The following is a 12,642-nucleotide window of genomic DNA, read 5'->3' as shown; positions in this document are numbered from 1 at the left end:
CTAATTAACTAGTTTCTGTTACATGCATTCTTTTATGGTAATATAGTAATTTCAAATTATATATATATATAGTAATTTCAGAATTCTCTTCTACTTGCACAATAATCTTTGTCTTTTTTAATTAACTAAAATTTATTTAATATAGGATAAATTTTAGAAAAAATCTCTAAAGTTAGAAAAAAAATCTGTAAAATTTAAATTTTTACATGTAGCATCTCAACTTTGAAAAGTCTTTATAAAGCACTCCTGATTATATGAAAAGATCATTATATCCCTAAAAAATTTTAAAAATTATTTTTTATTAGATTTGTCATTGTCTTCGTTGAACCCGTTACCACCTCTACTAATTCTGCCCTTGCACATTTTGCTCATGCCCCTTATATGAGGAAGAAATGAGTGCGAGTGTTATCATTATCGCTCGTAATCTCACGCAAGGGCTCACCCTGATACCCATATCCCAACTTGTGATTAGGCCTTACGCAAAAGCCTATTGTTACTACTCACAACTCTTAAACTCAACCACCCATCTCTCTGCCCTCACAATTGGGCCTCACACCATGAATTAGTATCGTCACCCATAACATTAAATCTAATCATACTTGTATTATTTGCACAAAGATCATCCCCTTTTACACTATGCCTATTTGCCCCATGATTTACTCTTATTAGACACAAAAGTAGTATATGACACTATAGAGATAATGTAGAGCAACACAAAAATACAAGAGCGATACAAGACGGAGGCGACGATGAGTAGCATGGTTCAAGGCAAAATGATTATTTGTAAAAAGTCACTCTACAAGAATTTTTTAAAATTACGATAGTTTGTAAAAAATTATCAAATTTAATTTTTTTTTCTAAAAATTACCCTTTAATAAAATATTTTCTAAAAAAGAAAAAACTCTTTTTTGATCTTTGTATGATTCTTTTCAACTTTTAAAAGGTAAAAGTTTCTTTACCTTTTTTTATTTTCAAACAGCATCTTCGTTTTCTTATAGCTAAAATACCTTTAATTACTTTTTTCTTTCTTTTTTTCGATTGGCCAGTTCATAGAGTGAACTATTCAATTACAATATTTTTACATTGCATTATTGTATTTTAATAATATCAGAAAATCAATATAACGTAGTATAAAGACATTGTGTTATTGTGTATTTATACTAAGTTAAAATATTTTTCTAGAATTATTACAATTAAAAATATCATTAATTATAATATATTTTTTTATATTATTGAAAATATTATAACGTAGTATAAAAATACTATAAACACATACAAAAATATTTATATTACGTTATAAAGTCTTTTTGATATTATTAAAAACATAACAACATAATGTTATAATAAGAAATAAAAAAAAAGATTTTTTCTAGGATTTCGCCCCATGAAGTTTTTTTTTTTATTAAAAAATAGTTAATTTAATTAACCATTATAAAGTTAGCATGGAAGTCTAGTATATTGATCTTGAGCATGATTTTGACCTGTCGGACTACGGAGCTAAATTCGAATTGAATCAATTTAATCCAATAACCCGAATCCGATTTGATTCGACCCGTTTATTGCCGTCGGGTTCGGATCCGTGAAATGGGCTTTTAGCACACCCCGATCTCAACATCATCGCGTCCTTCTCCTGCGCGTGCGATGCAACTCGTCTTCCGAAGGCTGCCTCTTCGACTCCATTCCATCTGCGGAACGTTCGCTCGATCCTTCGTTACCACCTCCGCCGCTCTCCCCGTCTTCTCCGAATTCGATGTGCTGGCGCAGGAGGAGGCCGCGGGCCACGGCGAGGAGCAGCCTCGTGGATCCCTCTCGTCGAGGGTGGAGAGGCTGCCGAAGGGCGAATCCGTCGCCTTCGCCTTCCAGAACTGGATGGGGGAGGGATCCGCCGTCGACAGGGGCGAAATTTTTCACGCCATCAATCGCCTCCGAAAGCGCAAGATGAACCGGAGGGCGCTGGAGGTGAGTTGGTTCGTTCCCTCCACCACTTATTTGGTCCAAGAACAACCATCATTAAAAAGGGATCTTTTGATGATTCGTACGCTTTCGATGCTATATGACATTGATTGGTTGAGAGAACCAATAAAACTAAGTTTTTTCTGTGTCTGTGTGAATTTTATGGCACTACCTCTTTCGAGGTTGTTTCTTGTAAGATTTATGCTACTGATGCTGTGACAGTTTGAAGATTGCCGAGGATTTTCGTGTGACATGTATTTTCCTGGGGATAGGAACGCTACTGGAAAATGTTGGGTTTTCCCTTCGTGTTACTTCTTCTCGTATGGAGAAAACACCATCAAGTCTTACCATCAAGTTGGTAAGACTTGATGGTGTTGATAATTTGTTGTGTCTATGTTGTCGAGATTTGATACCATTGATGGACTAATTGATTGAAGGAATGAAGCAAAGGAGTCGCTCGTACCTTTGCTTTTAGGGTTTACTGTCTGTAAAACGTTTTGGTTGAATGGTGTTATTTTATTCATCTTTTATCCTTCAGATTGCCTACGAATCCAAGATTAGATTTTGTCAGGAATGACACTACAATTAGGCAATGACACTACGATTAGATTTTGTACAGCCTTACCCCTCAGCTTCTATCAAATTTCAGTGGATTGATTAGTAGCCTTCATTGCGTGACTGTGAACTTGCATTACAAATTTAGATTTACGGTTTACCTATAACTAGTTACTTTTCAACTAGTATCAGTACTTATTTTAGAATATTAGAAGTCCGTCTGTGTAGTTCTTTGTGGTGTATTGGTAAGTTTATGGTGACAAGAAGCAAATAGGGTAAAGGTTGAAAAGTAATGTGTACCATGCCTTGATAACATGCCTGAACTATGTAGGAACTGTACAAGGAAATCTTATAGGAACACCATAAACATTGTGCTATATCTCTTAGTAAATGGAGGAAATGTGTGTGATATAATTTTTCAAGGAATTGCCTCTTAAAGTGTATTCTCTCCTAAATTTTGTAGAGCATTCCATTAATAATCTTTTGTCTAATGCAAGTGGATGGTGAATTGTATCAAAACTAAATCATTTTTTGCCCTCCAGGTTATGGAGTGGGTCGTTAGAGAGAGACCATACAAGCTGAGTGAATTGGATTACTCATATCTTTTGGAGTTCACAACCAAAATTCATGGCATTTCACAGGCTGAAAGTCTCTTCCTCCGTATTCCTCATAACTATCAAAATGTGCTGCTTTACAACAATCTCGTCATGGCCTGCTTAGATAAGGGTCTGATCAGGCTTTCGTTAGCATACATGAGAAAGATGAGGGAACTGGACTTTCCTATCTCCCCATATATTTACAATCGGTTGATTCTTCTACATTCCTCCTCTGGTCGCAAGAAAACCATACCTAAAATTCTGATCCAAATGAAGGCTGATGGTGTATCCCCACATGTATCAACATATAACATTTTATTGAAGATAGAAGCTGATGAACATAATATTGAAGGCCTGTCAAAGGTATTCAATGATATGAAACGAGCAAAAGTTGAGCCAAATGAAATCACTTATGGCATTCTAGCAATGGCACATGCAGTTGCAAGACTATATACAATATCTGAGACATATGTTGAAGCCATAGAGAGGTCAAGAACTGGTAATAACTGGTCTACACTAGATATTTTACTTATCCTGTATGGTTATCTGGGGAAAGAGGAGGAACTACAGATAACCTGGAAGTGTGTCAAGGAACTTCCTTATGTTAGAACTAAAAGTTTTATTCTTGCAATTGAAGCGTTTGGAAGAGGTAGTTCACTTGACATGGCTGAAGAGATATTTGCAGAAATGAAATCAATCAAACAGTTGAAGACAACAAAGCAGTTTAATTCAATCATTTCAGTTTACTGCAGGAATGGGCTTGTGGATAAGGCATCTGAGGTGTTCAAAGAAATGGAAGCAAATGGTTGCAGGCCAAATGCTATAACATATCGCCACCTTGCTTTGGGTTGCTTGAAAGCTGGTTTATGGGATGAAGCATTGAAGACAATGAATTTGGGGAAGAATGAGGATCTGAGCTTTCGAGTAAGAAGATCTACACCATGGTTGGAAACTACACATATGTTATTGGAGGTTTTTGCTGATATGGGTGATCTAGAGAAGGCAAAAAGTTTATTTAAAGAATTGAAGGAAACAAAATACTGTAGATATACTTTTGTTCATAATACCCTTCTAAGAGCTTATGTGAAGGCAAGGGTTTATGATTCAGAAATTTTGAGGAAAATGATCTTGGCAGGAGCAAGCCCTGATGCGGAGACATATAGTCTTGTTAGATTCATAGAGCAGTTCAAAAGTTAGTCATATCAGCATAGATCAATATTTCCATGTACTGGCAAAGTCTTGACAGACAATGGACTAACATTACAACTAAAATCATCCACAAAGGAAGCATAGTCCAAATCAGGAAATTACTCTGCTTTTCTCCACTGGTCCTGATGAAACTATTTCCTTGTGTACAAGGGAGAGCTGACTGACAGTTTTAACACTCTTGATACGAGAAGTTGTGCTGAATTCAAATACTCAGAAGATCACTATACAAGATTGCATATTGGTTGTTATTACAAGCTCTAACATGCTACATATGTTTGAGGATGAACTTTTTAATCTGTATCAATTAAGGTGCAAGATGACTCTCATCTTGGAGATCTCTTGCATTCTCTGATCTTCATGCTGGTACACTGACATTCTGTCTACTTGAGTTTGAATATTTACATGACTTTTACCAGACCTATCCAATGATCCTTTTCTGCATGACTTAACATGTGGATAAATTCTATTACTCCAGTTGGTTATCTACGGAGTTAATGGAGTATCAAGCTGCTTTTGCATCAACAAAGGAGTACTTTGCCACTTCTAGTAACTGGTCTATTTGAAACAATCAACCATGAAGGTAATGGCTCAAATTACTGTTCATTCTTATATCTTTCAAATTCACTTGCTTACTTGAAGGATCTAGCTATAAACTACTGTTTATTTAAGTGCTTTATTATACAGTATTATGTTTTCCTAAAAGAGAGGCTCTAGCTATAAACTTATAGAATACTGTAATAAATTTGTACAAAACTGCTACAAAAATGACACATCTACCATTAATCTAACTACTTTGGCAGATTAAACCAATTTGAGTAGATCAACCACCAAGCGCCATCCAACTCAAGGGAGGTTTGTTGAGTTCCAGATGGCACTTTCAATCTGTTCCAGCATTGAAAGTGGCATGGGCTGGTGCGAGGATCATTCTTACTTTGATCACCATCATTTGGCAGATATTCTGGTGGCATTGTCCAGTTCATCCTCTGCTGCAGCAGTCACCATACCGCACTTTGGAATTGCCTTTTGTTGCAGAATTCTAACTTAACCAGGATAAAAAAGCTTCAGATTTTTGCTTGGTGCTTATATGAAGTGCTATGTTTTCTTGATCATGATGAAAAGCGTCAGATTCTTTCTTGTCGCTTACATGAAGTGCTATGGTACCACCTCCTAGTTGTAAGATAAAAGTGACACAACTTGGAACATCATTCATTAGCAACAATGTACTAGTATCTGGTGGGAAAGGATTCATTTGAATCTTCATTATAGTTACTCTTTGTTGGTTGACTGTTCTTTGACTACTGGTAAAAACTTCTATCGACATAAATGCTCTCTGAAAAATTCATTATATTGATTAAAATACTACTAGTATTTTATGCAAAATATACTTTCATATATCTAATGATGATGAAAGGAAGAAACGACTGAAAACTGTGGTGACTAGGTGTTTTTCACTTTGGAGAACTTATAAGCTTTGACATGCTCTTGAAAGCCCATTTTTATTGTTAGCTCTCTCTCTCTCTCTCTCTCTCTCTCTCTCTCTCTCTCTATATATATATATATATATATATATATATATATATATATATATATATATATATATATGTATGTATGTGTGTGTGTGTGACTCAATGATAAATTCTTGTTAACTATTATTAATTATGATTAATAAAAAATAAATGCACAAATATAAAAATAAATAATTTATAGTGATATAACATTTTATGAAGGGTATTAATGTCATTTAGAGTTTCAATAACATTATTTAAGGGACAGAGATTAACTACAACATTATTTATACAAATTTCTGAGTTTTGTATGGATTAAATTTGCCAATTATAATTTTATATTATTGACAAGTTCTATAATCCTATTACAGTTATAAAAGATTAATAAACTTTTTATATTTCATATTTATATTTTAAAAATATCTAATTAGTTCATATTACTTGTAATTAGAAGCGTGTTTAACTTTACAGGAACGGACATTCCATGCCTACTCCCCCCCCCCACATAAACGTTATAAAGTATATACCGGTTTCGATATATATGTATATATATATATCTTTTTTACTTGCTAGACGACGTCGTCTTTTTTATTCCGATCTCAGTTTTGGTGACCGTCGGCGTGCGATGGCGTCACGCCTACTGAGCCGATCGAAAACCCTAACCCTCTCACGCCTCCTCCTCCTGCACCCTTCCGCACCGGGCAATCCCGTCACCTCCGCCCACGGCCTCCGAGCCTTCGGTTCCCTCGCCCCACACCCGCCCCCTGATCCCAGATCCGCAGCGATCGCGCCAGCCTACAGGCCCGATCGCCCCTCCGCCGCTGCTCTCGGTCTCTCCCGTGCCCCTGTCTTCGGCCAACTTGGCTTTGGAAAGGTGGACGCTTCTTCTTGTCATCCACTTTGTATTTTGTTTTGGTGGTCTTGGTCCGCGAGTTCTTCGTCGTAGTGATCGTAGGGTTTTGAGTCCTGGATGTTATTGCTGCAACTTTTCTTTTTGGTGTATATAGTTTTCCCGATTCATGTGAAAAAAACATGCGATCGGTTCTTTTACTTGTGGTAGTGAGAGTTTAATTGAAACAAGAAGGGGATAGAAGTGGCGGAGATAGACACAAGAGTGGAATAGGCATTTTTACAGAAAGGGTGTTAATGAATATGTTGTAAAGGTGAAGGAAAAAACAAGGTTGGTGATAGAGTATATTCCTCGACTTTGTGGTTGAGGCAATGGTATTGAATTTTAATAGGCGTTTATGCCCTTCAAATTGGATTAGAACGAATTATTAAAGAATACCAGCGACTAAAAATCAGGAAAAAAAATATGGAGTATTTAAAGGAGTGCATAGGGGTAATGGCGTACGGAGAAGAATGAAGTGGAAGAGATGATTTTGGTTATGCTATATGTTATGCTTTTATGATGGTAAATACTCATTTTAAGAAAAGAGATAAGAATTAGTACTTACAATAATGAGCATGAATATTGTCAGATAATTTTTTTCTTTATTATGAGTATAGACAGAGTTATATATGTAAAGATTGTTGTGGAGAAAACTTGACTAATTAGCATAAACTATTAGTGTTTGTTGGTGTTTAGATTTATCTTTTAAAACTGGAAGAGAAAAAAAGTAAACTGTTACTAGAGCTAGACTACCAAATTTAAAAGGTGATAATGTTGTTCTTTACAGAAATAGGATAGAATATAAAGGGGGTTGGAACTTTGAAGAGGATGCTATTAGCATCATATGAATTTCATGAACTAGTGATCTAAAGGACATGTCCAAAGAGAATGTTCGGGAGTCTAAGGGTAAGGAATATTGGATGAACAGAGAACTGGTGGTTGTGCAATGGAGTCCAAAAAACCGTTGATACGAAGAGTGTTAGGGAAAACTTTAAAAGCCAGGACAAATTTAGAAAATATATTACAGCTAAGGAGGATAAAAAAAGAATTTAATTGTTATGTTCCCCTAAGCATATTTCCTGAGTGTATCATTTTAATAAATCTCATCCTCTTCTTTTCTTTGCCTTCTTTTCCGTAAACTTTCTTTGCATGTTTGCTTGTTCTTAATTGTTTTTAGTCAATGACAGCCTATAAAACTGCTTGTTAAGAATTCCTAAGAAGCTGTAAGTAACATCTAGCTGTGATTAATAAACTCTGATGGCGACACTCTGCAACGTACTTATCTCTTCTTGTTCACTTTGTCTTCTGTTATTACCATCTTTCATGTATGTTTTCATCATTGCATATTGATATTTTAACCCCAAGTTCATGTGAAAATATGGTTAACCATGTGGGTGATGTCAAATATAAGCTTGTTTTTGACTTTTCAGTATTTTAGTTATAGTTTAGATCATGGTTTGTCTTATTAGTTCGTACCGATGTACCGACCAGTCATTGGTATGGTATATACTAATGTGTCGATACACGATACGCTGAGACATACCGACAAACTAGTATATACCGCCCATATCAGTCCTTTATCGGACTGATACGTACTGCTCTTACCGAGCTGTATGCCGTGGTACAGTAAACCCTAGTTTAGATATGGGGCTCTAGCACATAATGCCGGTAGTTGAGACACACATGCAATAAAAAGAACTGTTGAATATGAGAGCAAGGTTAGAAGTTTAAACAACTATATCCGGAACTTACTTGCTGTAAATATCATTGCCTAGCTTGTTTTAATTTGTATTTCAAGCCATGTTCATAATTTATGGTTTGCTTTCTTACACTTTTAGCATTTGTTGGCTGCACTGGGTGAAGGGAAGTCTTAATTTCATTGATTTCCCTAGAAGTTCTTGCTGTCACAAGGGTAATGATCATTCTTATTCTTTATAGAGCCCTAAATCACTCCATGTTGATTATCTTTTAGTTGGATGCCACAGTCTTTGATAGTTCAGATTTTTTCACAACCACTGTCTCCTGAATCTTCTGTTTCTTATTGAGTGATTGAGTCAATGTTGTCTTTAATCTACTTTGACTTTGTTATTTTCTAGATGACACCTTAAACAGTGATGTTGTTTTCAAATCATGTGGGTGATTTTGTGGTCAATTTTTACTCACCCCAAAACCAGCTGCTGATATTCCTTCATCTTCTTTTTCTCCCCTTTTTTGTTAGTTCTTTGTATGCTTTGCTTAAAAATATGTGCAACTATTGAGTTTTGTTTGTTCGTCCTCCCTCATTACCAGTGATTTAAATAGGCACTCGTGCGAGTCGAGACAAGGCCCGAGTGCCTCGTGTGTGAACTAGGTGGCGCGCTTCAATGAGGCATCGCTTGGGCTCTTGCCCGAACCTAGGCACCGGGCGCTCTGGATGAGTGCTCGGTTCAAATAAGGCAACTGAACCAAACTTTTAAGTCTAGTTCGGTTCAATAGTAATTAGTTGGTTCGATTGAACTAACTAACACAGTTACTTACCCTCAAAACCGACACTTCACGCTCGCACAACCCCAAGCCAACCTTAGCGTTGGTTTTGCCTCCGTCGTTGATGCTTTCTGCCACTACCTTCACCACAGGAACAGCGGACCGAGCCTTCCTCTATCATTGACGGACGGGTCCAATGGCCTCGCAAGAGCCTGTAGCTTCCTTCTGTCGTCGCTCTGTGTGTAGTTCCTCAACTTGTCGAGGGAGAGGACCGTAGGTTCCTTCGCCATCGACAGACTCCCTCTGGTTCTTCTGCCGTTGTCGCTACTGCTATCCGCAGCTTTCGCCGCTATCGCTGTTGCCGTTCACAGCTTCTGCCACTGTTGTCGTTCGCAGTGTTGTTGTAGCTGTCTTAAACTAATCCTCCGCTGTTGTTGCCAGCCTTTTATCGCTACCTCTCCTTCCTACTTTCCACACTATCGGTGACAATTTTATCTCCTTACTGTTAATAAATAGTTCTTTTCTCCCTCTTTAATTATTGGTAACAGTAAATAATATACTATTAAAAGTAGCTTGTTAACTACTATATAAAGTAATCTTTATATTTACTAAATTGATAATATAGATTTTAACACTGCTTATCTTTGTTTATTTAAAACTTTATTGTTTTGAATCTTTTGATATTTTTGTTATTAGAAGCAAGGATTTTAATTTTGAATGATACTGCTCGTATCGGGCGGTATTGTTGATCTAGCCCCGTATCAGATGATACAAGGTTGTATCAGGCAGTAATGGTTGATATTTCGATCGTCCCGCTCGGTAGCAGGCGATATCAGCTTACCTGCAGCCTGGGAAGAAGAAGCATTAAGGGAAAAGAGGAAGAAGGCGCTTGAAGAAGAGGGAGAATCGGGAGAATCTCGACGCTTCCCGATTCGGCACCGCCCTCCCTCGACGATCCCGATCTACGAGGTAATGGAGAGGCGACGACTTGGCTTCTTTATCGCGTTCTTCGCCGAAGGCCAGAGACGCCTGCGGCCTTTACCGCGTTCTTCGGAGATGCCTGCAGCCTTCAACGTCTTCACCGAACGTCACAGATAAGGAGAAGACCGCGCATCTTCTCCTTATCTAATGCGACGAGGAGAAGAAAAGGAGGCGACGTCGTAGAGGCAGCATATGCCTCCTTTTTCTTATTTTTTATATTTTTATATTATATATTATATATATCAAGCAGTATACCATGGTGTACCGCTCGGTATGCCCGTACCATACCGTATCGAGCAAAGCTCGAAACGTCGGTACGGTACGAAATTAAGAACCTTAATTAGAAGATGAGTAATGTGATTTGGTACTTTAAATCTTTTTAGTTTAATATCATATTTTTATTTAAATACTCATATTTATCAATTATATTAATTTTTTATATATTTTAATATTTCATAACATCTCGCTTCGCTTGGGTGAGCACTTAGCGCCTCGGGTTTTTTGGGACCTTGGCGCCTAACGCTTTTTAATTTATTGCTCGTTACTATGTTATGTTGTATACACTATCAGTAGCCTACATTTTATATTAATTCTCCCATGTTTTATTCCATTTATTTGTTTTCATTTTTTAGCAGCAGGCAAGACATTCCATGAATATTTTTTTCTTCATTTTCTCTTCTTTTGGTTTTTACCTATTTGAGGAAAAGATGGATCTTGTCATCCTGGAAAAGAGCTCTGTTATCTTAAAATTTTCTTCTCTCCATTAACTCTTTTCTCCAACAGTACCAGCAATTTGTTCACCACCCTGAAGTTGTAATGTCAAACTTTGTTCAATTGGTTTATACTGGACTGAATTTGGAGATGGTAATTATTATGTTTTCTAATCTCTCTTAGAGTTGGTTCTTATGCAAGCTTGTGGTTATGGTAAGATTTTACCTAATTGTATGTTTAGTTCATTACAATGAAATGCACAATTTTTAGCTTGCTCATTTAATGGGAATGCATAATCAGGAGAAATGAAAACTCAAGCAAACAATATATGTTTGTTTGCCGCATAATGTTTGTCGCTCTGCTGCCCCTTTGTGGTTATTATGGTTTATGCGAACATTGTTTCTCTATATGTTGTGTTCTTTAAACTTTTCTTTGATATTCTTTTAATGAGAAGTTATTGCAGAACATGTCTCATATGGCTGGTGGAGTTGAAGATCCTAATTGCCTGAAAGGAAAGGAGATTGACTCTTCAAAGGTAATGGCTTTCAGTCCACTGGAGGGGACCCTTACCAGGGAACGGAAAAGTGGATTGACGAATGAAAGCTTAAAGGTAAAGAGGATGGAGCTTTCTATAAAGACTACATATGCACTTATTCCAGCATTGCTACTCATATCAAAATCGACGTTGACGACTTCAGCACTTGTTCTGTGCGTATACTGGCAAATCTATGGGTTTTTCAAGGAGATCCTTCTGGACTATGTTCATCATGACGTGACGAGGAAATGGGTCTTGATATATTTCAAGCTGCTACTATTTATCTTGGCCAAGGACACTATACTTGCTTTCGATCTAGTTTAATAATGCCTTGTGTTTCAGCAGCACTCTGTAGACCTATAGATAAGGCAGTTGGCCAATGGCCAACCTACAGTTGCTGTTTTATTCGGACTTTTCCCTTTCCTTTCATGCTAAAATGGCATCCCCGGGATCAACGGCATGCTGGTTTTGAAGTTTGTATCAGAATAATGAATAGTGGCCATTGTAATCAGACCCAGTTGGATCTATTTTTATCACTTGTTTTCAATCGTAATCGATGTCATAAGGTGAATTTTTTAGACTAGTTTGGTGGTGGTTGTTTGTTATGAAGTTGTCTTTCTGCTACAAATGCAAGCATGGAGGAGAAATGCAAATACAAAAAACTGCTGATGTGGTGTGGTTCAGATATCATGGTTTTACTGTGAAATTTATTGGAATTGGTCAAACCATGTCACCGAAACCTTTCTTTACTGATCTTTAATGCCATGCAGCTGCCTATGTACTTTGTGCTGTTGATTCAATTACCTAAAATTTCCATCTTATCTTGTTTTGATTATTTTTGTTTTTAATTGTTCATTAGTGCTGCTCATTGTGACAAGATCACCTTTTTTAAGAAACAGCACAACTGTTTTTGAAAGAAACAGTACAACTGTAACGGGCTAAGAACTTAATAGTGATTTATTAGGTTAATTATAGATTAATTTTTGTAATTAGTTATTTTTTAGTATTTTAATTTTTATATTTTTAAAAATTATATTAAGATTTTTATTGAAAATAAAATATTTAATCTTATTTTTTCTAACATCATCAATTATATTAATAAAAATATCGTATATATTTAATAATAAATCGAAATGGGACAGAATCATCGGTGATAAATTTTATGATATTTTATATAGAGATCTTAATTTTTGGAAGTATAGAAATGAGTTAAAGATAGCTAATATGTGATTATTCTTGATA

The 12,642-nt window shown here is 36.4% G+C and overlaps 2 protein-coding genes across 3 annotated transcripts; both read left to right on the top strand.

The window, feature by feature from the left end:
• The first annotated feature begins 1,613 nt into the window (after window positions 1-1,613).
• On the top strand, window positions 1,614-5,573 carry LOC103998972 (pentatricopeptide repeat-containing protein At1g07590, mitochondrial). 2 transcript variants are annotated; one of them, XM_018831240.2, is made up of 4 exons: window positions 1,614-1,959; window positions 3,051-4,676; window positions 4,789-4,893; window positions 5,114-5,573. In XM_018831240.2, exons 1-2 carry the CDS (start codon window positions 1,642-1,644, stop codon window positions 4,299-4,301), a joined length of 1,569 nt encoding a protein of 522 aa, XP_018686785.2. In that variant the 5' UTR covers window positions 1,614-1,641; the 3' UTR covers window positions 4,302-4,676; window positions 4,789-4,893; window positions 5,114-5,573. The 2 variants fall into 2 exon arrangements, with proteins under 2 accessions (XP_018686785.2, XP_009418878.2); XM_009420603.3 differs by having other exon boundaries at window positions 3,051-4,893.
• Window positions 5,574-6,389: 816 nt separating this feature from the next.
• Window positions 6,390-11,947, top strand: LOC135623531 (succinate dehydrogenase subunit 4, mitochondrial-like). Its single transcript, XM_065126603.1, has 2 exons — window positions 6,390-6,692; window positions 11,329-11,947. The coding sequence occupies exons 1-2, from the start codon at window positions 6,444-6,446 to the stop codon at window positions 11,722-11,724; spliced, it is 645 nt and encodes a 214-aa protein (XP_064982675.1). The 5' UTR covers window positions 6,390-6,443; the 3' UTR covers window positions 11,725-11,947.
• The last annotated feature ends 695 nt before the right edge of the window (window positions 11,948-12,642 follow it).

Source organism: Musa acuminata, chromosome BXJ2-9, assembly GCF_036884655.1.
Source record: "Musa acuminata AAA Group cultivar baxijiao chromosome BXJ2-9, Cavendish_Baxijiao_AAA, whole genome shotgun sequence".
Taxonomy (NCBI): domain Eukaryota; kingdom Viridiplantae; phylum Streptophyta; class Magnoliopsida; order Zingiberales; family Musaceae; genus Musa; species Musa acuminata.
The sequence above is the reverse complement of the archived record's forward strand: the minus strand, read 5'-3'. Positions and strand labels throughout refer to the sequence as shown.